The following is a 17,493-nucleotide window of genomic DNA, read 5'->3' as shown; positions in this document are numbered from 1 at the left end:
AATAAGAGTGAAGCTGAACATCTCGCACTTGTTTCCATGAAAAATGATTGAAAGCTATTTTGATGGCTCTCCCAAGTAGCCTCGTAAGCCAGCCCCACCCACTCCTCACCCACATTTGGATTTTGGAATTGGGCTCAACTTTGGAGCCCAACTCCAAAATCCAAACATGAATGAGGAGTGGGCGGGGCTGGTTCACGAGGCTATCTCCCAAGTGCTTTTCACGTTGAATTTAGCAGAAGTGCTGTTCCTTTTCACACTGAGGTCAGCTGGTCAACAGATGTAAAATGAGTTGTTCCTAAATGTACAAAATTTTGTATGTTTGCTGAATTAATATCAATAAATAAAAACAATGAATCAAAGCATCTTTATATCATGTCAAACACAGTTTTGTCATCTTCAGTTGGTAAAATTACAAAGTCAGCAACTGGCCTTGCAGTTCAATTTTTCACCACCAGATGGTGTAATGAGTCAGTGAAAAAAAACTGTAGAGAGAAAAACTGTGATTAGTGACATTTGTGGGTATACATTTCAGGCCCCTTCAAACAACAAGGTTTTCAAGTGAAAACGAAAAACCTTTGTGGCGTTTTGCATGTCTGTTTACGTAACAACACTGCTAGGAGTCAGAGGTTGAAGGTCTTGGCTACAAAACAGGAATGTCATTCATGCGTTCAGAAAGTTTATGCATTTTATTAAAAAAAAACAAAAACAAAACAGACTGACTTAACAGTGGCACCCAGATCACGGTATAACAGTGAAACAACGCATTTTCAGAACAAGACCCATTTTTAATTAAGAAAAAAAGTATTGCATACGTTTATACGTAATTAGTCTCTGTGTCTGAGGATCGGGTCGCCGGGCACCCTGCTGTCGGCTGCCACCCAATCCACATTGCACCCGGCCCCTACGGTTCCCTCGGTGGGTGGTGAGCCCACCGGAGGTCAGGCCCGCGCCGTCCCTTCGGGCTGAGCCCGGCCGGGCCCCATGGGCACAGGCCCGGCCACCAGGCGCTCGCTTACGAGCCCCAACCCCAGGCCTGGCTCCAGGGTGGGGCCCCGGCTGCGCCATACCGGGCGATGTAACGACCTTATTTCACCTCCCTAGGGAGGTGTTCCGGGCATGTCCCACTGGGAGGAGACCCCGGGGGAGACCCAGGACACACTGGAGAGACTATGTCTCTCGGCTGGCCTGGGAACGCCTTGGGATCCTCCCAGAGGAGCTGGAGGAAGAGTCTGGGAACAGGGAAGTCTGGGCATCCCTGCTGAGAATGCTGCCCCCGCGACCCGGCGCCGGATAAGCGGTAGAAAATGGATGGATGGATGGATATACGTAATTACTGAGTGTTCACTTTGTTCCATCAATTTATCAATCTGTTCTGTGAGCTTCTAAGTTTCATTAGTTGTGTGAATTTGAACAAACATATCACCTTTTGTGTGACTTACATTTTTTGTTTCATAGTTATTTTTTGTTAATAATTGTATAGCTACAAAAGGCAAAACTAGATGAAACCTTAACAAATGTACACATCCGTTGCTTTTCATATATCATACATATTCTTGACTTTGTTTAAATGTTACTGTTGAATCGTAGACAACTAAATAAATATTCTTTATCACCTCAGCCAAAATTGGGTAGGCTACTCTTTTTTTTATTATTTTCTAAGACAAATGATAACAACTACAAAACCAGCAGAGATATCTAGTAAACAGGATATATGAAGGTATGAGGATTTTGGAAGTCCTTGTTGTGTCTGCAGTGTGACTTCAGTGTGTTGACATTATTAAAGGACCTTTTTCCTGCTGTGTGGTTTTAGTGTTGACATTATTAAAGGATCTGTTTCCTGCTGTGTGGTTTTAGTGTGTTGACATTATTAAAGAATCTGTTTCCTCCTGCTGCACTGACCCAGTGTATTGATATTATTCAGGGATCTATTTTCATCTGGGAAAACTAATAAATGAAGCCAACTTTCACTCCCCAGCTAACCAGCCAATCAGAACTCTGCAGGGAGACTCGCTTGTCCCTGAAAGGCAGCCATCTTTAGTGATGACTGTGAGGACAAGGAAGAGGACGTAACAGCTTTTTTAAGTTTTGGTATTTCATTTCATTTGTAAAGCATTCGGATACACAATGCTGCATTCACATATGAATTATTCATTCATGAGTCTTTTCTTTGTAGTTATTTATGATTATTTCAGCAGCGATGCCTCACCCAACATGGCGCATCCGGGTGGAGTTACTGTCGTGCGTGATGACGTCACCCAGTGTTTTGACGCTTCAGTCCAGCAGTGAATTAAGGACAAGCAGGGGAATTTATCGCTCCGAGAACAGGTATTTGCTCTTCAAACAGCTTCCAGCATGTGTTTTAATCGCATCCGTCACACAAAGTGCTAATTTACTGCAGTGTTATACTCAACAAACGGATCGTGTTGCCAGTTCAGGCATGCTAGGAGTTCATTACTGGTGAGCAAACGTCGTTAGCATGTAGCTACAGTAATGTTATCTGAGGCCACGCAGTGAACTTCGCACTGCATAAATGGCTCAGATATGGTTAATAATTTACTGTCATTCATATTGGATAACCTGGTTAAATGAAGGATATAATAATCATTTTAAGAGGAAATAAAAAAATGGGAAATTGAAACTACTGCTCATTTAAATAAAACACACATTTGTTTCAAGATTAATTAAAACAAACGTAAATAACTACATTTTAGTGCAATACCATACGGCTGTAATAACAGATGAAGACGATATAAGCTCTATATAATCAGATCAGACAGCAGTCCGGACTTAGGGGAGTTTAAGGGATGCAATGTGGTTAATTCTCTGCAATCATCCCACAATTTAAGAACAAATTAATCAAGTAAAGATTTCTTACATGTAAGCAGAGCTGAACTGATATCAATCTCACAAGATTTTTTTTTTAATTTTCATGATCTACAAGCAAAAGCAGGCATTGTTTGACCCCACGCAGTGCCTGCTTTAGCTAGTAGATCATGAAAATGAAAAAAATAACTTTTGAGATTGTTTTGTTAAACTCCATCCAAGCCTTTTTATGATACAGAACATTTAAAAATTAACACCCCAAATCCCTGATGTGGTGATATTTAACCTGTCTAGCCTGTGAACCTCCTCCATCGTCTCCAGGATGGAACTCCTCCCTGCTGCTTGCGCACATTTTCTTGTCGCATTTTTAATTTTCCAAAACCTGCTTTGATGCAGCTGTCTGGCCTTCCAGGGTTTCTCCTGGACTGTCTTCTGACATTTCAGTGCTTGTGTCTGGATCTGATGATCATATTTCGAATCTAAATCTGTCTAATTATCTAACAGCCTGTTGTGGATTCAACACTTTCTGAATACTGGAAAAATCCGATAAACTGGTGGAGTCTGTGTTTCCTCCACAGTGACTCTGCTCTGACAGATCTGGGTTGTCATCTCTCCCCTCCAGATTCCCGTCATGGCTTTGCGCAGCGCCGTGTGCAGACTCCTGGTTTCCCCTCACAGACGAGCCGCCGTCACGGCTTCCAGAGCGCAGGGCAGCGCCGCGCCGGCCAGACGGGGTTCGTACTCCGTACCCTGACGCTCGGCCACATAGACGTCATGACATTCATCACGTTCTGAATTCCACTAAAACTGTTCCGTGAATTTTGTCCATTTTGCTAAAACATGCAAACGATAAGATCAGTTTAGTGACAGTCTGTCGGAGCGTTTCTCTGAAGAGGAAGTAACTAATTACGAAAACTCACTTTATTGTGATTCAGCAATAATTAGTGAGTGAGTTCACTCACACTGAAACACAGTTTGCAGCATGCAATCTACTTTTAAATGAATCACACGTTTCCACAGTTATGTACTGAGAGTCATGACTCCGGAGGAAAACACTGTTATTGTTTTGTTTTTTATAGATGCAGAGAAGAAGGAGCAGAAATCCAGAACGCGTGAGTCCTCTTAAAACCCAAATCTCTGATGAGCAGGTGTCAACAAAACAATCCCCAAACGGCTGAACTGGAGAAATCTTCTCCCAGCTAAGGTCCCGTTCAGCTGGCAGGACGCCCTGGACCTGGAGGGTCAGCTGACCCCGGACGAGGTGCTGATCCGGGACTCCTTCAGGACGTACTGCCAGGAGAAGCTGATGCCGCGGGTCCTGCTGGCAAACAGGAACGAAGGTGAGGGAGTCGGGATTCGAACCGAGCGGCGGGTCGACCCACTGCCCCACGGCGCTCACGCTGTCTCCGTCTCCAGTCTTCCACAGGGAGATCGTGTCGGAGATGGGAGAGATGGGTGTGCTGGGCCCCACCATTCAAGGTCCGAGCCTCGCTCTCGTGTGTGTGTGTGTGTGTGTGTGTGTGTGTGTGTGTGTGTGTGTGTGTGTATGTATGTATGTATGTATGTGTGTGTGTGTGTGTGTGTGTGTTGACCCGTTCCAGTAATGGTGATGTAAGCTCCGCTCAGGGTACGGCTGTGCCGGGACGAGCTACGTGGCGTACGGGCTGATCGCCCGGGAGGTGGAGCGGGTGGACAGCGGCTACCGCTCGGTGATGAGCGTCCAGTCGGCGCTGGTCATGCACCCCATCTACGCCTACGGCAGCGAGCAGCAGAAGGACAAGTACCTGCCGCGGCTGGGTGAGGAGGCCGTGACGGGCGTCCGCACTCAGGGTGGGCTGCAGCTATTCTTTAACGTGTGCGTGTGTGTGTGTGTGTGTCAGCTCGGGGCGAGATCCTGGGCTGCTTCGGTCTGACGGAGCCCAACCACGGCAGCGACCCCGGCGGCATGGAGACCAGAGCCAAGTTCAACCCATCCAGCCGCACCTACAGTCTGAGTGGCGCCAAGAGCTGGTGAGGCGGCGGTTCCACTGCATGGCCACACGGGGGAGCTCTTCACAGCCAAAACACAGCTTCATCCTCACATCAAGCGGCTTCACTTTGCACACTGCAGAAGATTGAGTCCAGTAGACACAGATCTGAGGTGCCGCCCTCTGTCCCCGCCCCCCCAGGATCACCAACGCCCCCGTGGCGGACATCGCCGTGGTCTGGGCCAAGTGCGAGGACGGGAAGGTGCGCGGCTTCATCCTGGAGCGCGGCATGAAGGGTCTCTCCACGCCCAAGATCGAAGGGAAGTTCTCGCTGCGGGCGTCGACCACCGGCATGCTCCTGATGGACGAGGTGGAGGTTCCCGAGGAGAACCTGCTCCCCAAGGCCTCCGGTCTGGGGGTGAGTCCAGAGTCCGCCGCGGAACCCTCCGGGTCAGGTATCAGACCAAACCGCTCACGCTCCGCGCTGCCTTCAGGGTCCGTTCGGCTGCCTGAATAACGCCCGCTACGGCATTGCCTGGGGCGCGCTGGGAGCGGCAGAGTTCTGCTTCCACGCCGCCCGGCAGTACACCCTGGACAGGTGAGGAGAACCAGGACCCCTCAGACCGGACCGGGGTCTTCAGCTCAGCTTACTGACGGATTTGTCTTCCTGTCGTTCTCAGGATCCAGTTCGGCGTGCCGCTGGCGAGGAACCAGCTGATGCAGAAGAAAATGGCCGACATGATGACGGAGATCAGCGTGGGGCTGCAGGCGTGTCTGCGGCTGGGCCGGCTCCTCGACCAGAAGAAGTGAGCGCCGCGGCGCCGGGTTCCGGAGACCGTTCTCCCGACCAAATAACCCTCAATGTGGCGTTTGGCCCTCAGGGCGGCGCCGGAGATGATCTCCATGCTGAAGAGGAACAACTGCGGCAAAGCGCTGGACATCGCCCGGCAGGCCCGAGACATGCTGGGAGGAAACGGCGTCTCCGACGAGTACCACGTCATCCGCCACGTCCTCAACCTGGAGTCCGTCAACACCTACGAGGGTGAGGGGGGCGGGGCCAGAGGGGCGGTGGGTGGAGCCAGGAGCGCAGAGCCAGAGGTGAAGGCATGCTGCTGGTTTCCATGGTAACCTCTGATCTCCTCCTGCAGGGACTCACGACATCCACGCCCTGATCCTGGGTCGGGCCATCACCGGCCTGCAGTCCTTCACCGTGGACAGATAGAGGCTCCGCCCCCTCCGCTGACAGAATCCTGCCTTCTCTCCGCTGTCCGGTGTAATTAAAGCTCCTGAAGAGGAACATTCTTCTACAGCGCTGCGTCGGCTTCACTGTAAACTGAATTTAACACCGTTAACAATCGAAAAGTTGCACTTCTGCTCTGAATGTTTATGATTTGTTTGAAGTGTGAGGATCTCCTCACCGGTAACGTTGTGTTTCACGTCTAGCACTTTATATCAAGATGTGGTTCTGTGTGATTTTCAGATGTTGATCCCAGCTTCAAATAAATGAAATCCAAAAGCAAATCTCTGTGTTTGATCTGATCACCCACACTTTAAAAAATGCTGAGAAATTAGTTCAGTTTTCTGCAGCCTGGAACTGAAAATGTCTTAAAATGAGTTTGCATGTTCTGTGTTTTTTTTTTTTTGTGCATTTGAGGCTTGTTGACGACCAGTTACGCTGATAATGGTTCAATACTTCCTGTTCTCCAAATAATACATCAACATCTCAGCTTTTTACTTCCAGGTATTTTCATCTGAGTCTGACTCAAGTTAGGAAGATAACGTCTGTCTGAAACTAGTTCAAACTCAAATGTTTTCAGTCTACAGAAAAATAAAGGTAAGGACCTCACTGATCAATACCTGGAATGAAGGAGATTTAAAGAAGAGACGGACTTTTAGTGACACAGCAGCTGTGGGGCTAAAACAGAAAACAAATACAAAAACAGAGTAAAGAGTGAACTCGGTTAAAGGGCCAAATCAGCTTATAAGTGGCTGAAACTAAAATCGTTAAAAATGACAAAGTTAAAACAGTCAAAACCTCAAACAGATGAAAGAATAAAATGGCTAAAATGTCAGAAACTGATGAAAACAGTTTAAAAAAAGGTAAACTACAGTTGAAATGACTGAAATCAGGAAAGCAGCCTGTTCAGAGTGAAAATGTGAAAACTGGAAATAAATTAGCTAAAAAACCCTCAATATTGAGAAACCTAAACAGTTTAAAGGATTCAACAACTAAAGAAAAGAAGATGAGTGATCCACTTGTTAAACTCATATAAGGTTAAAAAAAGGTAGGAGAAAAGTGCAGAGTCAGCTTAATTGTCTTCATTTTGTGCGTGTTTTGTTGCTCACATGCAAATCTGTGCACGCACCAATCAGGGTACAGACACACTAATAATATCACACACACACACACACACACTCACACACACACACACACACACACACACACACACACACACACACACACACACACACACACACACACACGAGCCTCCATACAGGGAGGCAGAGAGGGATCGTTTCACAGACACCGGTGTTGGCGCCAGCTCCACCTCCTCTGGATGGCGGTCTGAGGATCTGAGAACCAAGGTGGAAAAAGGCTCTGCGCATCGGAAAGGCCCTGATTGACTTTTCTCACCAGGAGATTTCTCGGTAATGTGCAGGGATTAAAGAGGAGAGAGGAGTAAAGCTGCTGTGGGGGAGTCCCGGCGGAGCGCAGCGCATTACGCACGGCGCCGGGGACGGAGCAGGACGCAGCGGGCAGAGCTCCCACACTACCGCCGCTCATGGTAAAGAAGTGACCTGTAATACTGCTATTTCAACTTGTTTTTCACCTTTTTTAACTATTTGCTTTGTTTTCTGTGCAGGATTTCAGAATTTACGCACAAACTTGGATTTTTACGCGTAATTTCGTCAGTTAAAGGAGAAACTCTGACCTGCTCGGATCATGTTCTAGAAGAAGCGCGGCCATGAATTCCTTGAACTTCCCCTGGCTGAACTCCACGGGTGAGGCCCAGGCCTCCCCGTACTCCTCCCCCATAGACGACCCGCTGTACAAGCAGTACAAGCCGGTGGCGCGCGACCTGATCCCGCTGCCCAAGGCCGTCATCTACCTGCTCATGGCCGCGCTCGTGGTGGTCGGAGTGGCCTACGCCATCGTGGGACACCTCATCAAGGACCTGGCCATCGACATCACGGGTACTGTACAGCTCTGACACACGATCTGTACACGAATAAAAACCTAGAAAGGACTGTTACATTTTTTTAATGGTTGGTAAATAAAAGTTGAATAAAGTAAACCTATATTTACCACATTTCATTTAATATTGAAATGCTCTGTGTATGACCTCTCAGGCTGCTTTAGACCAGTTTGGTCCTGGAGGTCCAGACCTTCTGGAGGTCCACAGTCCTGAATGTTTAAATTCCTCCTGCTTCTATCAGACCTGACTGTAAGGAGCAGCAGCTGGTCGGGGCTCATCCTGTTCTTCACATGCAGCTGTTGGAAACATCTGGTTGTTTTGTTAAAACATTTCAAACAGTATAAATGTAGATTTTATGAAATTTGTTTCAGATGCAGCACAGTTAAACTACTAATACTTTAGGTGATCAATAGAGGTCAAATTCACAGTCCAGGTGTTCAGTTTCTAAAAACAAACCAATAAGAATCTCTGAACAGATTCTACTGCTTTGATTTCTTCTGTAGACAAAATATATATATGGATATTAATAATGTGTTAAACACAAACAATTCATCCATCCATTGATCCAGTAACGTCTACCAACCAGCTAACCTTAACCATACAAACCAACCAACATCAATTAACCAACCAATTAACCCTTACCACACCAACCAGCCAGCCTCTCAACCAGCTCACCTTAACCATACAACCTTTCACCACCTCACTGAATACATGTTATACAGTGACAATAAAGGCTTTCTAAGAATTCTAACCCTAACTATACCAACTAACCTCAACCACCCAATCCTGACCATACCAACCAACCAACCAACCAACCATCTCTACTACACCTACCAACCAACCTCTCAATCAACTCTACCATACCAACCAAGCAACCACCCCTACCGTACCAATCCACCGACTAACCAACCAACCTTACTACACCAAACAGCTGTACCATCCCAACTAGTCAACCAGCCCCACCACAGCGAATAGCCAGTCCCGCCAACCAACAAAACAAACATGCTAGTAAACCTTAACGTGATAATTTCACAAAAGAGGAAGTGAATTTAACTCGGTCAGATGAGTTTCTCCAGGAAGGGTTCAGGAGGAACTTCACTTCACTTCCCTCTACCGCTGTGTTTCTGCCTTGTTTTGACACTTTGAGACGTTGGATGGTGTGACGTTAGCGTTAGCGCTAACGACCCGTCTCGCTCCTCCAGAGTGCCTCCTGGGTCCGACGGGAGACGAGGAGAAGGACGCGGAGAACAGCCAGCACGGCGTGGCGGCCAGCCACCCGCCGGCGGCACACCCCTTCGCCCACAACGCCTTCCACGTGTGGGACCAGGACGACGTGGTCATCCCGCTGTCCCACGACGACAGCAGCCCCCAGCTCAGCCCGCTGCTGCTGGCCGCCATTCCCCACCTCCCCTCCTTCTTCCCGCACCCCCACAGCCCGAGCCACGGCTCGCCGGCGTTCTCCAGCAGCCCGGGCCTGGCCAGCCTGCCCCGGGACCTCTGACCCGGACCCGGACCCAGACCCGGACCCGGGATACGAGCCACGCTATGAACCTCGGAGGACGAACAGACACATTCCTCTGCTCACGATGGAGGAAACCAGCCTCCATGTTTCCCTCTGGACCTGCAGCGACACGGAAAATCCACCGCCGAGGAAAAACCTCCAGTCCAGAAGAGACGAGACACTTTAGAATGTCAGCAGCAGCTGAACGCAGGGAAGCCATGATCTTCAAGAGACGTTTAAGATTAGGCCGACATAGAAACCGCAAGTCGCTCAACACCACACTGGTTTTCAAAGTAAAATTCTGCGTCGCAGGATCACACCGCCACTGCTCTTCTGGAGTCGTGGGTGTTTGAAAGGACTTGTGGGTGTTTGGTAGAGAAGGAGAATCTCCTCAGTAGACCGGAGCAGAAGAACTGTAGTAGGAGAGGAGTGGGCATTCTGTGTCTGACTGAACTAAATAAAGGCGTTTGTTTTTCCCGCTGCTGTGGTTTCCAGACCAGAGGGAAAGGATGGGGTTCCTCCGTCTCCTCCAGAGCTGCTCCAGCCGTTCTCCTGCTCTCACGCTTCACCAAAACAGTATTTCCAGACAGCGGGGGGGATTAGCCATAAGAGGAAGACTTAACGGAGTTCCAGCAATTCCACACGTACACAAGACGTCTAATCCCGCGGCCTTTCAGAGCCAGGTGTCTCTCACACACACACACACACACACAGCTCCGCCTGGAGCAGCAACACCACGGCCGCGGGGTGAGGGATTCCCGGGGACGGCCAGGAGCTCCTCACCCGGAGACGCTTCGGCTCCACCGGCAGGAGATTAAAGAGCAGAGGGGAAACGGCGAGTTTCCAGCTCTGCAGCTCAGCTGCTGCACAAACAGCTTAGAGGCTTCCTCTGGAGGCTCGCGTCTGTCTCTCTGACCCCGGCCTCCCCTCCGCTCAGCTCCTGTCAGGTTCAGTGTGTGGAGTCACAGAGTGTTACTGCTAAACCGAGCAGCCGAGCAAGGAAACCTGCTGGAGTCAACCGAGGAAACAAAACATTTAAAAAAACAGCCTGACAACAGGATGAGGAATCTCTGCATTGTCACTGTTCAAACAACTTATTAATTTATCGTTCAGTCCCTGAAGGATGCACATGTAAACAGCACAGTCTTTTTCTGCTCATTCAGACGTTAAAAATACACCAAGACTGTTTCCAAGTGGAGAGTTAGTTTACATTTATTCATTGTTGTAGCCGGTGTTCTCGAGTCCCTGAACGCCTCCTGCATGACCAGCTGAGGTGATGTGAATAAAAACCCTGCTCACCTACTCAGAAAAGTAGCAAAAAACCCTTTTTTCTTAATAAAAGGTTCTTAACAGAATAAGTCCCTGAACGCCTCCTGTGCAAAGATCCGTTCAAATGAGAAAAGAAAAAAAACCTTAAAAACGGTAAATTTTCCAAGTGAACAGTTTGTTTTTTATTGGTATCATTAAATGAACCTTTGCTCCACAGCAGCTCGGTGACTGGATCTTCTCAGCGACAGGCTGCTTTCTGTAAACGGAGCTGAGGAGCTGCAGGTATTAAGAGCTCTGGACGAGAGAAAACCGCTTTATGAAGGTTAAACCGGGAGAGAAGACGAGTTAAATCATCCTCTCTGGAAAGCCCAGGATTCCTGTGAAAAGGTCTGCTGGTAATAAACACAGCGAGCCGAACGAGGACGGAACGCGAAGAAGCAACAGACACAAACTGAACCTTCTCTAGTTCTCACTTACTTTCCACTGATCCCCCTCCACCATCGATGTTCAGATTTAACAGATTTTATTGAAAATATTCAGAAAAATTCGGAGACAAAATGTTTTCCACAACAGATTTTTTACATTTCTGCATCAACGGGACGAAAAAAAAATCCTTTCAGCGTTCGGCTTCAGCTGCTGCTTTACATCTTATTTCTTCAATACACTAAAAACTAATAAAGCTCAAGGACCAATGTTGCTGATAATCATTGAATCTGCTCCAAAAAAGAAAAAAGACAAACCGGTTGCTGGAAAACAAGTTTTTTTATTGGCGTTGTCCAAAAGTTCTCTCTTTCCTGTACAAGTTTATTTCTGAAGTGATGAAAGTTTGAAAAAAGAAGTGTAATTTGTGCGGACGTTTTGAGTTTTGGGGAAAGTCTGAGCTCTTTCATAAATAACCTGTGTGAGCGCGGCGCCGCCGACCTTTGACCGGAGAGCAGCCGCGGGGTGTTTTCACGTTGGGGGGGTGTAGGGGTCACCTGTCGGGGGCCTCAGGAGTCCAGGCGGCAGATGGGGCTGTCGTAGACCATCTGCAGGTTCACCTTGTGTCCCACCAGCTCCCGGATGTTGTTGATGCCGTATTTGATCATGGTGGGTCTGCGGGACGGAGAACGTCTGCGTTTACCGACAGGTCGGGGCGGGAAAAACACCGGCAGAGGGGAGGCGGGATTACAGCGGCGGGATTATGAGAGACGCTCACAGATCACTGGAACAGGGGGATTAGCCGTGACACCGCCGCGCCGCCACGACGCCAACATGACTTTAAACACAGCCGGCATGAATGAGCAGCAGCTCAGGGCGTGTGTGTGTGTGTGTGTGTGTGTGTGTGTGTGTGTGTGTGTGTGTGTGTGCGCGCTCACCTCTCCAGGGACAGGCCCCAGGCGATCACAGACACGTCCTCTGGAAGGCCCATCGGCAGCAGCATCTCTGGCCTGAAGACCCCCGAGTTTCCCACCTCCACCCACTTCTTCAGCCCTAAAGGGGGCGGAGCAAAGGAGGTCAGGTCTGCTGCGGCTCGGCGTTCCTCGCCGTCACAGGCTCTGAGGCTGAAACGCACCTTCGTGGTAGCTGAAGACCTCCATGCTGGGCTCGGTGTACGGGTTGTAGGCCGGCTTGAAGCGCAGCTTGGTGATTCCTGCAAGGAGTTTCAAAATAAAACACTCAGACGAACGCAGGAGGTCCCGCTGCAGTTATTTAAAACTGGACTGACTTGAAAACCATCCTAACAGCCAACTAACCAACATAACAACCAACCAAGCAACCATCCCAGCAAACAACTGCGTTCACTGTTCTTTCAACAGCTGCTCTGATTCCACATCATTCCATCAAACTTCACCTGAGACGCCACCGGGTTGAAACCAATCATAAACTAAGTAGTTCGGTTTGGACGAGTTTCTACCAGTTCAGCTGATCTGGTCGAGGCCTGATTGTACCTGCTGGTTTGACAGAGTTCAGCTCGGTTTCCAGCTGACTTTGAGCATTTTTAATACTTTTTAACCATCTGTTCAACTGGATTCTGATGTTTTGTTTTGGTATTTTACTGCTGTTTGTCCACTTTTTTAACTATTCTATTCAGACTAAACCATCAGAAGCTTCCCTAATGAGTTTTTTTGTTGACTTTTTATTCGACACTGTTTTACTAAATTTTAGAGCCTTTTTTATCACCCATGTCTATTACATCCTTTTAACTTTAAAAACAAAGCTTACTTTATTGAAACCAGGAGTGTAAACTGTGTCTACAATGTTCCTGCCTTCGCTGGGTCTCTGAATCAGATCTCATTCCAGTCCCAGATGTTCAGAGCGTCCGGGTTGCGGTCCCACAGCTCCCCGCCGAGCCTCACCCAGCTTGGTGAAGAACTGGTGCAGGACGCCCATCAGGTCCCCCAGGGTCAGCCCGTAGTCGGCCACCACGCCCTCGATCTGGTGGAACTCGGCCAGGTGCGTGGCGTCCAGCGTCTCGTTCCTGAACACCCGGTCGATGGAGAAGTATTTGACGGGCGTGAACTTCTCCTGCCGTGGGGAGAGAGAGTCACACGTTGAGAGAACGGGAGCTCTCCTCCGCTGGGATTTCACCTCCGGCAGACACAAGAGAATTAGAGGCCGGCCAAAAGGCTCCGAGTCAGCTGGCACCCGTCCAGGGCTCCAGGTCCGATCAGAGACTCCCAGGAGACTGACGGTGCGTTCAGGGTCCTCTGGAGCAGCTCACCTGCTGAGCCAGTCTGTACAGCATGCGAGCGCTGACGGCCGTGGTGTGAGTGCGCAGGATGTTCTTCTGAGCCTCCTCGATCTTCCAGTCGTACTTGTACCTGCACACACACGCGCACGTGCACACGCACACGGTGTGAGGACACCCTGCAGCGTGCGGCGCTGGCGTCTGCAGTGGACGCCGTCTCACCCCTGTGAGCCGTAGCCGCCCTCCGAGTGGATCCTCCTCACTCTCTCCAGGTAGTCCTGAGGGAAGTCCCGGGCCAGCGCCGGGTCTGGGGGGACAAAACAGGCCATTCAAATAAAACTTTATGAGCAGCTCGATCGGACAGAAACAATCGGGAGAGATTCACTTCAACAGAAAATAAAATCTGTAAGGAAGGAAAGAAACAAACCAACGATGCAGAACTTTAGGACTAGAAGTACACCAAACCAAATCACACACACACACACACACACACACACACACACACACACACGTGCGACGTGGGCGTCCCACTGACCGGACAGGAAGAAGGTGTCGTGCTGGTCTCGGGCCGGATGCTGCTGAGGCTGGAAGAGCGAGTCGAAGTTCCAGAAGGAGCTTTCGATGAAGTTGTTGGTCGGCATCTCAGTGAACCTGAAACAAACACGGTTATTTTAAATCAGCAGGAAAACATTCAGATAACAGAAATGTGAGAGACTGACGGAAGGCGCTGCTCACCCCATCTCCAGGAAGATCTGCCGGAACTGCGTTCGCACCTTCATGAGCGGGTGGAGGTGTCCGCAGTCCGGAGCCACGCCCAGCGCCTCGAAGTTATACGGCTTGAACTTCTTCTCCTTCCAGCTGCCGCTGCAACGCCACAACACACCGGGGTCCGCTTTAAAACCGGCTGGGGCCACTCACACACACACACCACACACACCACCAGACGACTCAAAGCTGAAGGCTGGTCTGAAGCTGCTCTGGGTCTGTGCGGCCCTGCCTTTAGGACCAAGTCCACATCTTGGGACTGGTCCCCTTTTCTGGGCCGGCGTTGCTCTGCGTCCTGACTCCGCCTCTCTGCTGACCGCCACTGTCCGACGGCAGCAGGTGGAACGGACGCGACTGAGGAGGAGGAGGAGGAGGAGGAGGAGGAGGAGGAGGAGGAGGAAGAGGAGCAGGACTCACGAGGCGATCATCTCCGGGGTGAGCTCTGTGTCCTGCTTGGTGACGGTGGTGCTGAAGGAGCTGCCCTTCGAGATCCAGTAAGACTTCACCGTCCTGGAGACAAGCACGCACGCACAGAGGACATCTTTTAGCCGCCCTGCTGCCGCCGCCTGCTGGCCACCGTGTGGTACTGCGTGCTGAGCCACAGGACTCACACTTCTGAGAGCAGCTTCCTCTTCTTCAGCTCGTTCTTCTCCTTCTCGTCCAGCTGAGCTGTGTCTCCCTTCTGCACCTGGAGCAGCTTCTGTCTCACCTGGTCCCCCGCCGTCTCCACCTGCGGAGACAGACGTCCTCTGAACAGCTGCGGCCGTCAGACACGGCGGGACGCTGTGACACGTTTACTGCTGGGAGCAAACTGAAGTGACGGGAAAACACCTTCTTTAATGTCTCATTCATGGAGCGCAGTGACGCTCCTGCTTCCTCTTTCAGGATTAATGAAGTTTGTGAATGAAAACTAAAGACTTACAGCTCTGAATATCCTGGGGCCGCCCTCCTGAGTCTTGTCCACTCGGATCCACTTGTTGGACATGGCTTTACTGAAGCCGATCTTCCCAAAAGACATTTTCTGCACACAGACGGTGACAGGTTAGTGCCCTGCAGGGGTACTGCTGTCCCCGTCCCCGTCCCCGTCCTCACCATGAGCTCGCTCTGCGCCAGCCCCTCCGGCGGGACGCAGCCGAACACCCGGGCCTCATGGCTGCCCTGCTCGGCGATCTCGGTGCCCTCCTCCGTCAGCTCCCAGTGTTTGGAGGAGCGCAGCTCCGCCGAGATGATCTGCACAGCGGGAAACAAACATGGCCGTCAGCTCGCCTCAGAGACAACACCAGTTCCTCTCCGGCGTCTCAGCTGGCGGCTCCGGCTCCTGCCTCGGGCGCCGAAGAGACTGAAAACACACTGACAGAACAAAGACTTCGGCATCAGGAAGTCACTTTGCTTTCAGTCAAAAGCGGGAGAACCAAAACCAGAACTAGACGAGCAGGACACTAGATACACAATATGAAATCCTTCTTACAACTTCATTTAGCAGACGCTTTTGTCCAAAGCAACGTACAACAGTGGGGGTATTTCAGGGTTCAGTGTCTTCCCCAAGGACACTTCGACATGCAGACAGGGGGAGCCAGGAATCGAACTCACAACCTCCCGACTATAGGACGCCTGCTCTCCCCACTGAACCACAGCCTCCCTTCTGCACGTTTAATGATCACAATATGACCATCAATAACATATTTATAGCGTGTTGACGTCTTTTAGTTTTCCACTCATTTAGGGCCAATCCCAATTCTACCCCTTACCCCTTAGCCCTACCCCTATCACTCTCCTACCCCTTTTAGAACAGGGCTGGGGCTCTTTGCAGCACTATGAATTGGGATCCCCCTTGGCCCTTTAAGCCCCGCCGCGCTCCTATAACAACAAAAAATTATGGATATTAGAAATGATAGAAATTACATTAGAAATTACTTTTATTTTTTAATAATGGCATTATTATTTACCTTATATTTCTTTTTGAGGTTCTCCCACTTTTTTGAAGCTTGCTGGGCTGTAACTTCCCCTTCCAAGCCATTTTCTTTTATGAATTTCCTAAAGTAATACAGATATATTTATATAAACACGTTTTATTACTGACATATTATAGCTTAGACGAATAATATAATTTACTCCCAATGTGTTTTGGCGCTGTATTTTGATTTCAAAAACTTTTCTTCCTTTTTAACCTCTAAACCAGGGGTCCTCAAATACAAATCTTGAAGGTCCACATTTGCTCTTTATATACAAGCATGGGTCCGGACTTGGTCCGGACTAGAGGATGTAACATAAAGTCAGACACTTTTGGGTTTTGGCCACAATCTACCGACTGCACTGAGCAAATAACAGATCCTTATCTCTCATGGACCAGCTCCAGCGTCCAGACACCATAACAGGCGGGTGGCATCCTGAAACACGCAAACTCAAACAGCAATAGGAGTTCATTGAACATTTCATTGTATTTTGCACCAAACTGACTTTATGTGAAGTTTGGGCTCAATTTTGACAGTGGTTGTTCAATTTTCTGAAATTTTTTTTTTTAACCACATATGCTCTGCAACAACAAGGAAAACCACTACAGCTTAAATTTAAAGGTTATTATGGATCTATTTGACGAATTTGGGCTGTAAGTGTACTGGGAACTACTACAAGTTAAAATATAAATGTAAACACATTAAATGTGGTTGCTTGTGTTGAGACACAGCTGTTTAAGATGATCTAACTAGCAGGTTAATACTTTTGCACTGATTAATTATAATGATAAAACTTTTGTTACCATGGTAACAGCCAAAAGCCTCAACTCGCTAGCTAAAATATTTCGATCGTGTCAAACTTAATTCTAGAGAAGCTTCACCACTATAAATAACATTTCCACCACCTCAGCGAACAATTTAACTATGTAAAAAAATAAAAAACAGCTTTGAGTCTCCTCTCTGCTCTTTAAAGCTCCGCCGCTCCGTGTTGCATCAGGCTCTGTCTCTGACGGTGACAGCGGGACTTCCGGCGGCGCTCAGTGGGGGAGACTCACCTCCCCGACGGCCTGCAGACTCTTCACCGCCCCGACGATGACCTGGTGGTCCACCCCGAGGCTGGACGCCACGTCCAGGCTGTCCACGCCGCCGTCCGCCTTCTCTACCCGCTGCAGGAGCGTCTCCAACACGCCGGTGTCCGCCATGCTGCAGCGACGCGAGGACCGGAAGAGACCGGACGTGACGTCATCAGACACCGACCGAAGGTACTGGAATAGAATGGCGCCAAAAGGAGAACGAGTTACCGTAAAGACCCTAAAAACAAGCACCGCGTATTGATTTTACCTAGTTT

The 17,493-nt window shown here is 49.3% G+C and overlaps 2 protein-coding genes across 2 annotated transcripts; one reads left to right on the top strand and one right to left on the bottom strand.

The window, feature by feature from the left end:
- The first annotated feature begins 2,262 nt into the window (after positions 1 to 2,262).
- On the top strand, positions 2,263 to 6,305 carry LOC115387054 (glutaryl-CoA dehydrogenase, mitochondrial). The gene is made up of 12 exons (XM_030089590.1): positions 2,263 to 2,325; positions 3,446 to 3,557; positions 3,903 to 3,935; positions 4,023 to 4,163; positions 4,240 to 4,302; positions 4,450 to 4,620; positions 4,704 to 4,833; positions 4,992 to 5,208; positions 5,285 to 5,388; positions 5,471 to 5,596; positions 5,672 to 5,832; positions 5,939 to 6,305. The coding sequence occupies exons 2-12, from the start codon at positions 3,455 to 3,457 to the stop codon at positions 6,010 to 6,012; spliced, it is 1,323 nt and encodes a 440-aa protein (XP_029945450.1). The 5' UTR covers positions 2,263 to 2,325; positions 3,446 to 3,454; the 3' UTR covers positions 6,013 to 6,305.
- A 5,195-nt stretch (positions 6,306 to 11,500) lies between these two features.
- farsa (phenylalanyl-tRNA synthetase subunit alpha) lies at positions 11,501 to 17,373 on the bottom strand. The gene is made up of 13 exons (XM_030089578.1): positions 17,201 to 17,373; positions 15,286 to 15,423; positions 15,116 to 15,214; positions 14,805 to 14,923; positions 14,611 to 14,703; positions 14,164 to 14,292; positions 13,964 to 14,079; positions 13,651 to 13,735; positions 13,462 to 13,561; positions 13,097 to 13,265; positions 12,313 to 12,390; positions 12,116 to 12,230; positions 11,501 to 11,852 (listed from the first exon to the last, which is right to left on the bottom strand). Exons 1-13 carry the CDS (start codon positions 17,345 to 17,347, stop codon positions 11,747 to 11,749), a joined length of 1,494 nt encoding a protein of 497 aa, XP_029945438.1. The 5' UTR covers positions 17,348 to 17,373; the 3' UTR covers positions 11,501 to 11,746.
- Positions 17,374 to 17,493: the final 120 nt, after the last annotated feature.

This window comes from Salarias fasciatus, chromosome 4 (genome assembly GCF_902148845.1).
Source record: "Salarias fasciatus chromosome 4, fSalaFa1.1, whole genome shotgun sequence".
Lineage (NCBI taxonomy): Eukaryota > Metazoa > Chordata > Actinopteri > Blenniiformes > Blenniidae > Salarias > Salarias fasciatus.
This window is presented reverse-complemented; position numbering and strand designations above follow the sequence as displayed.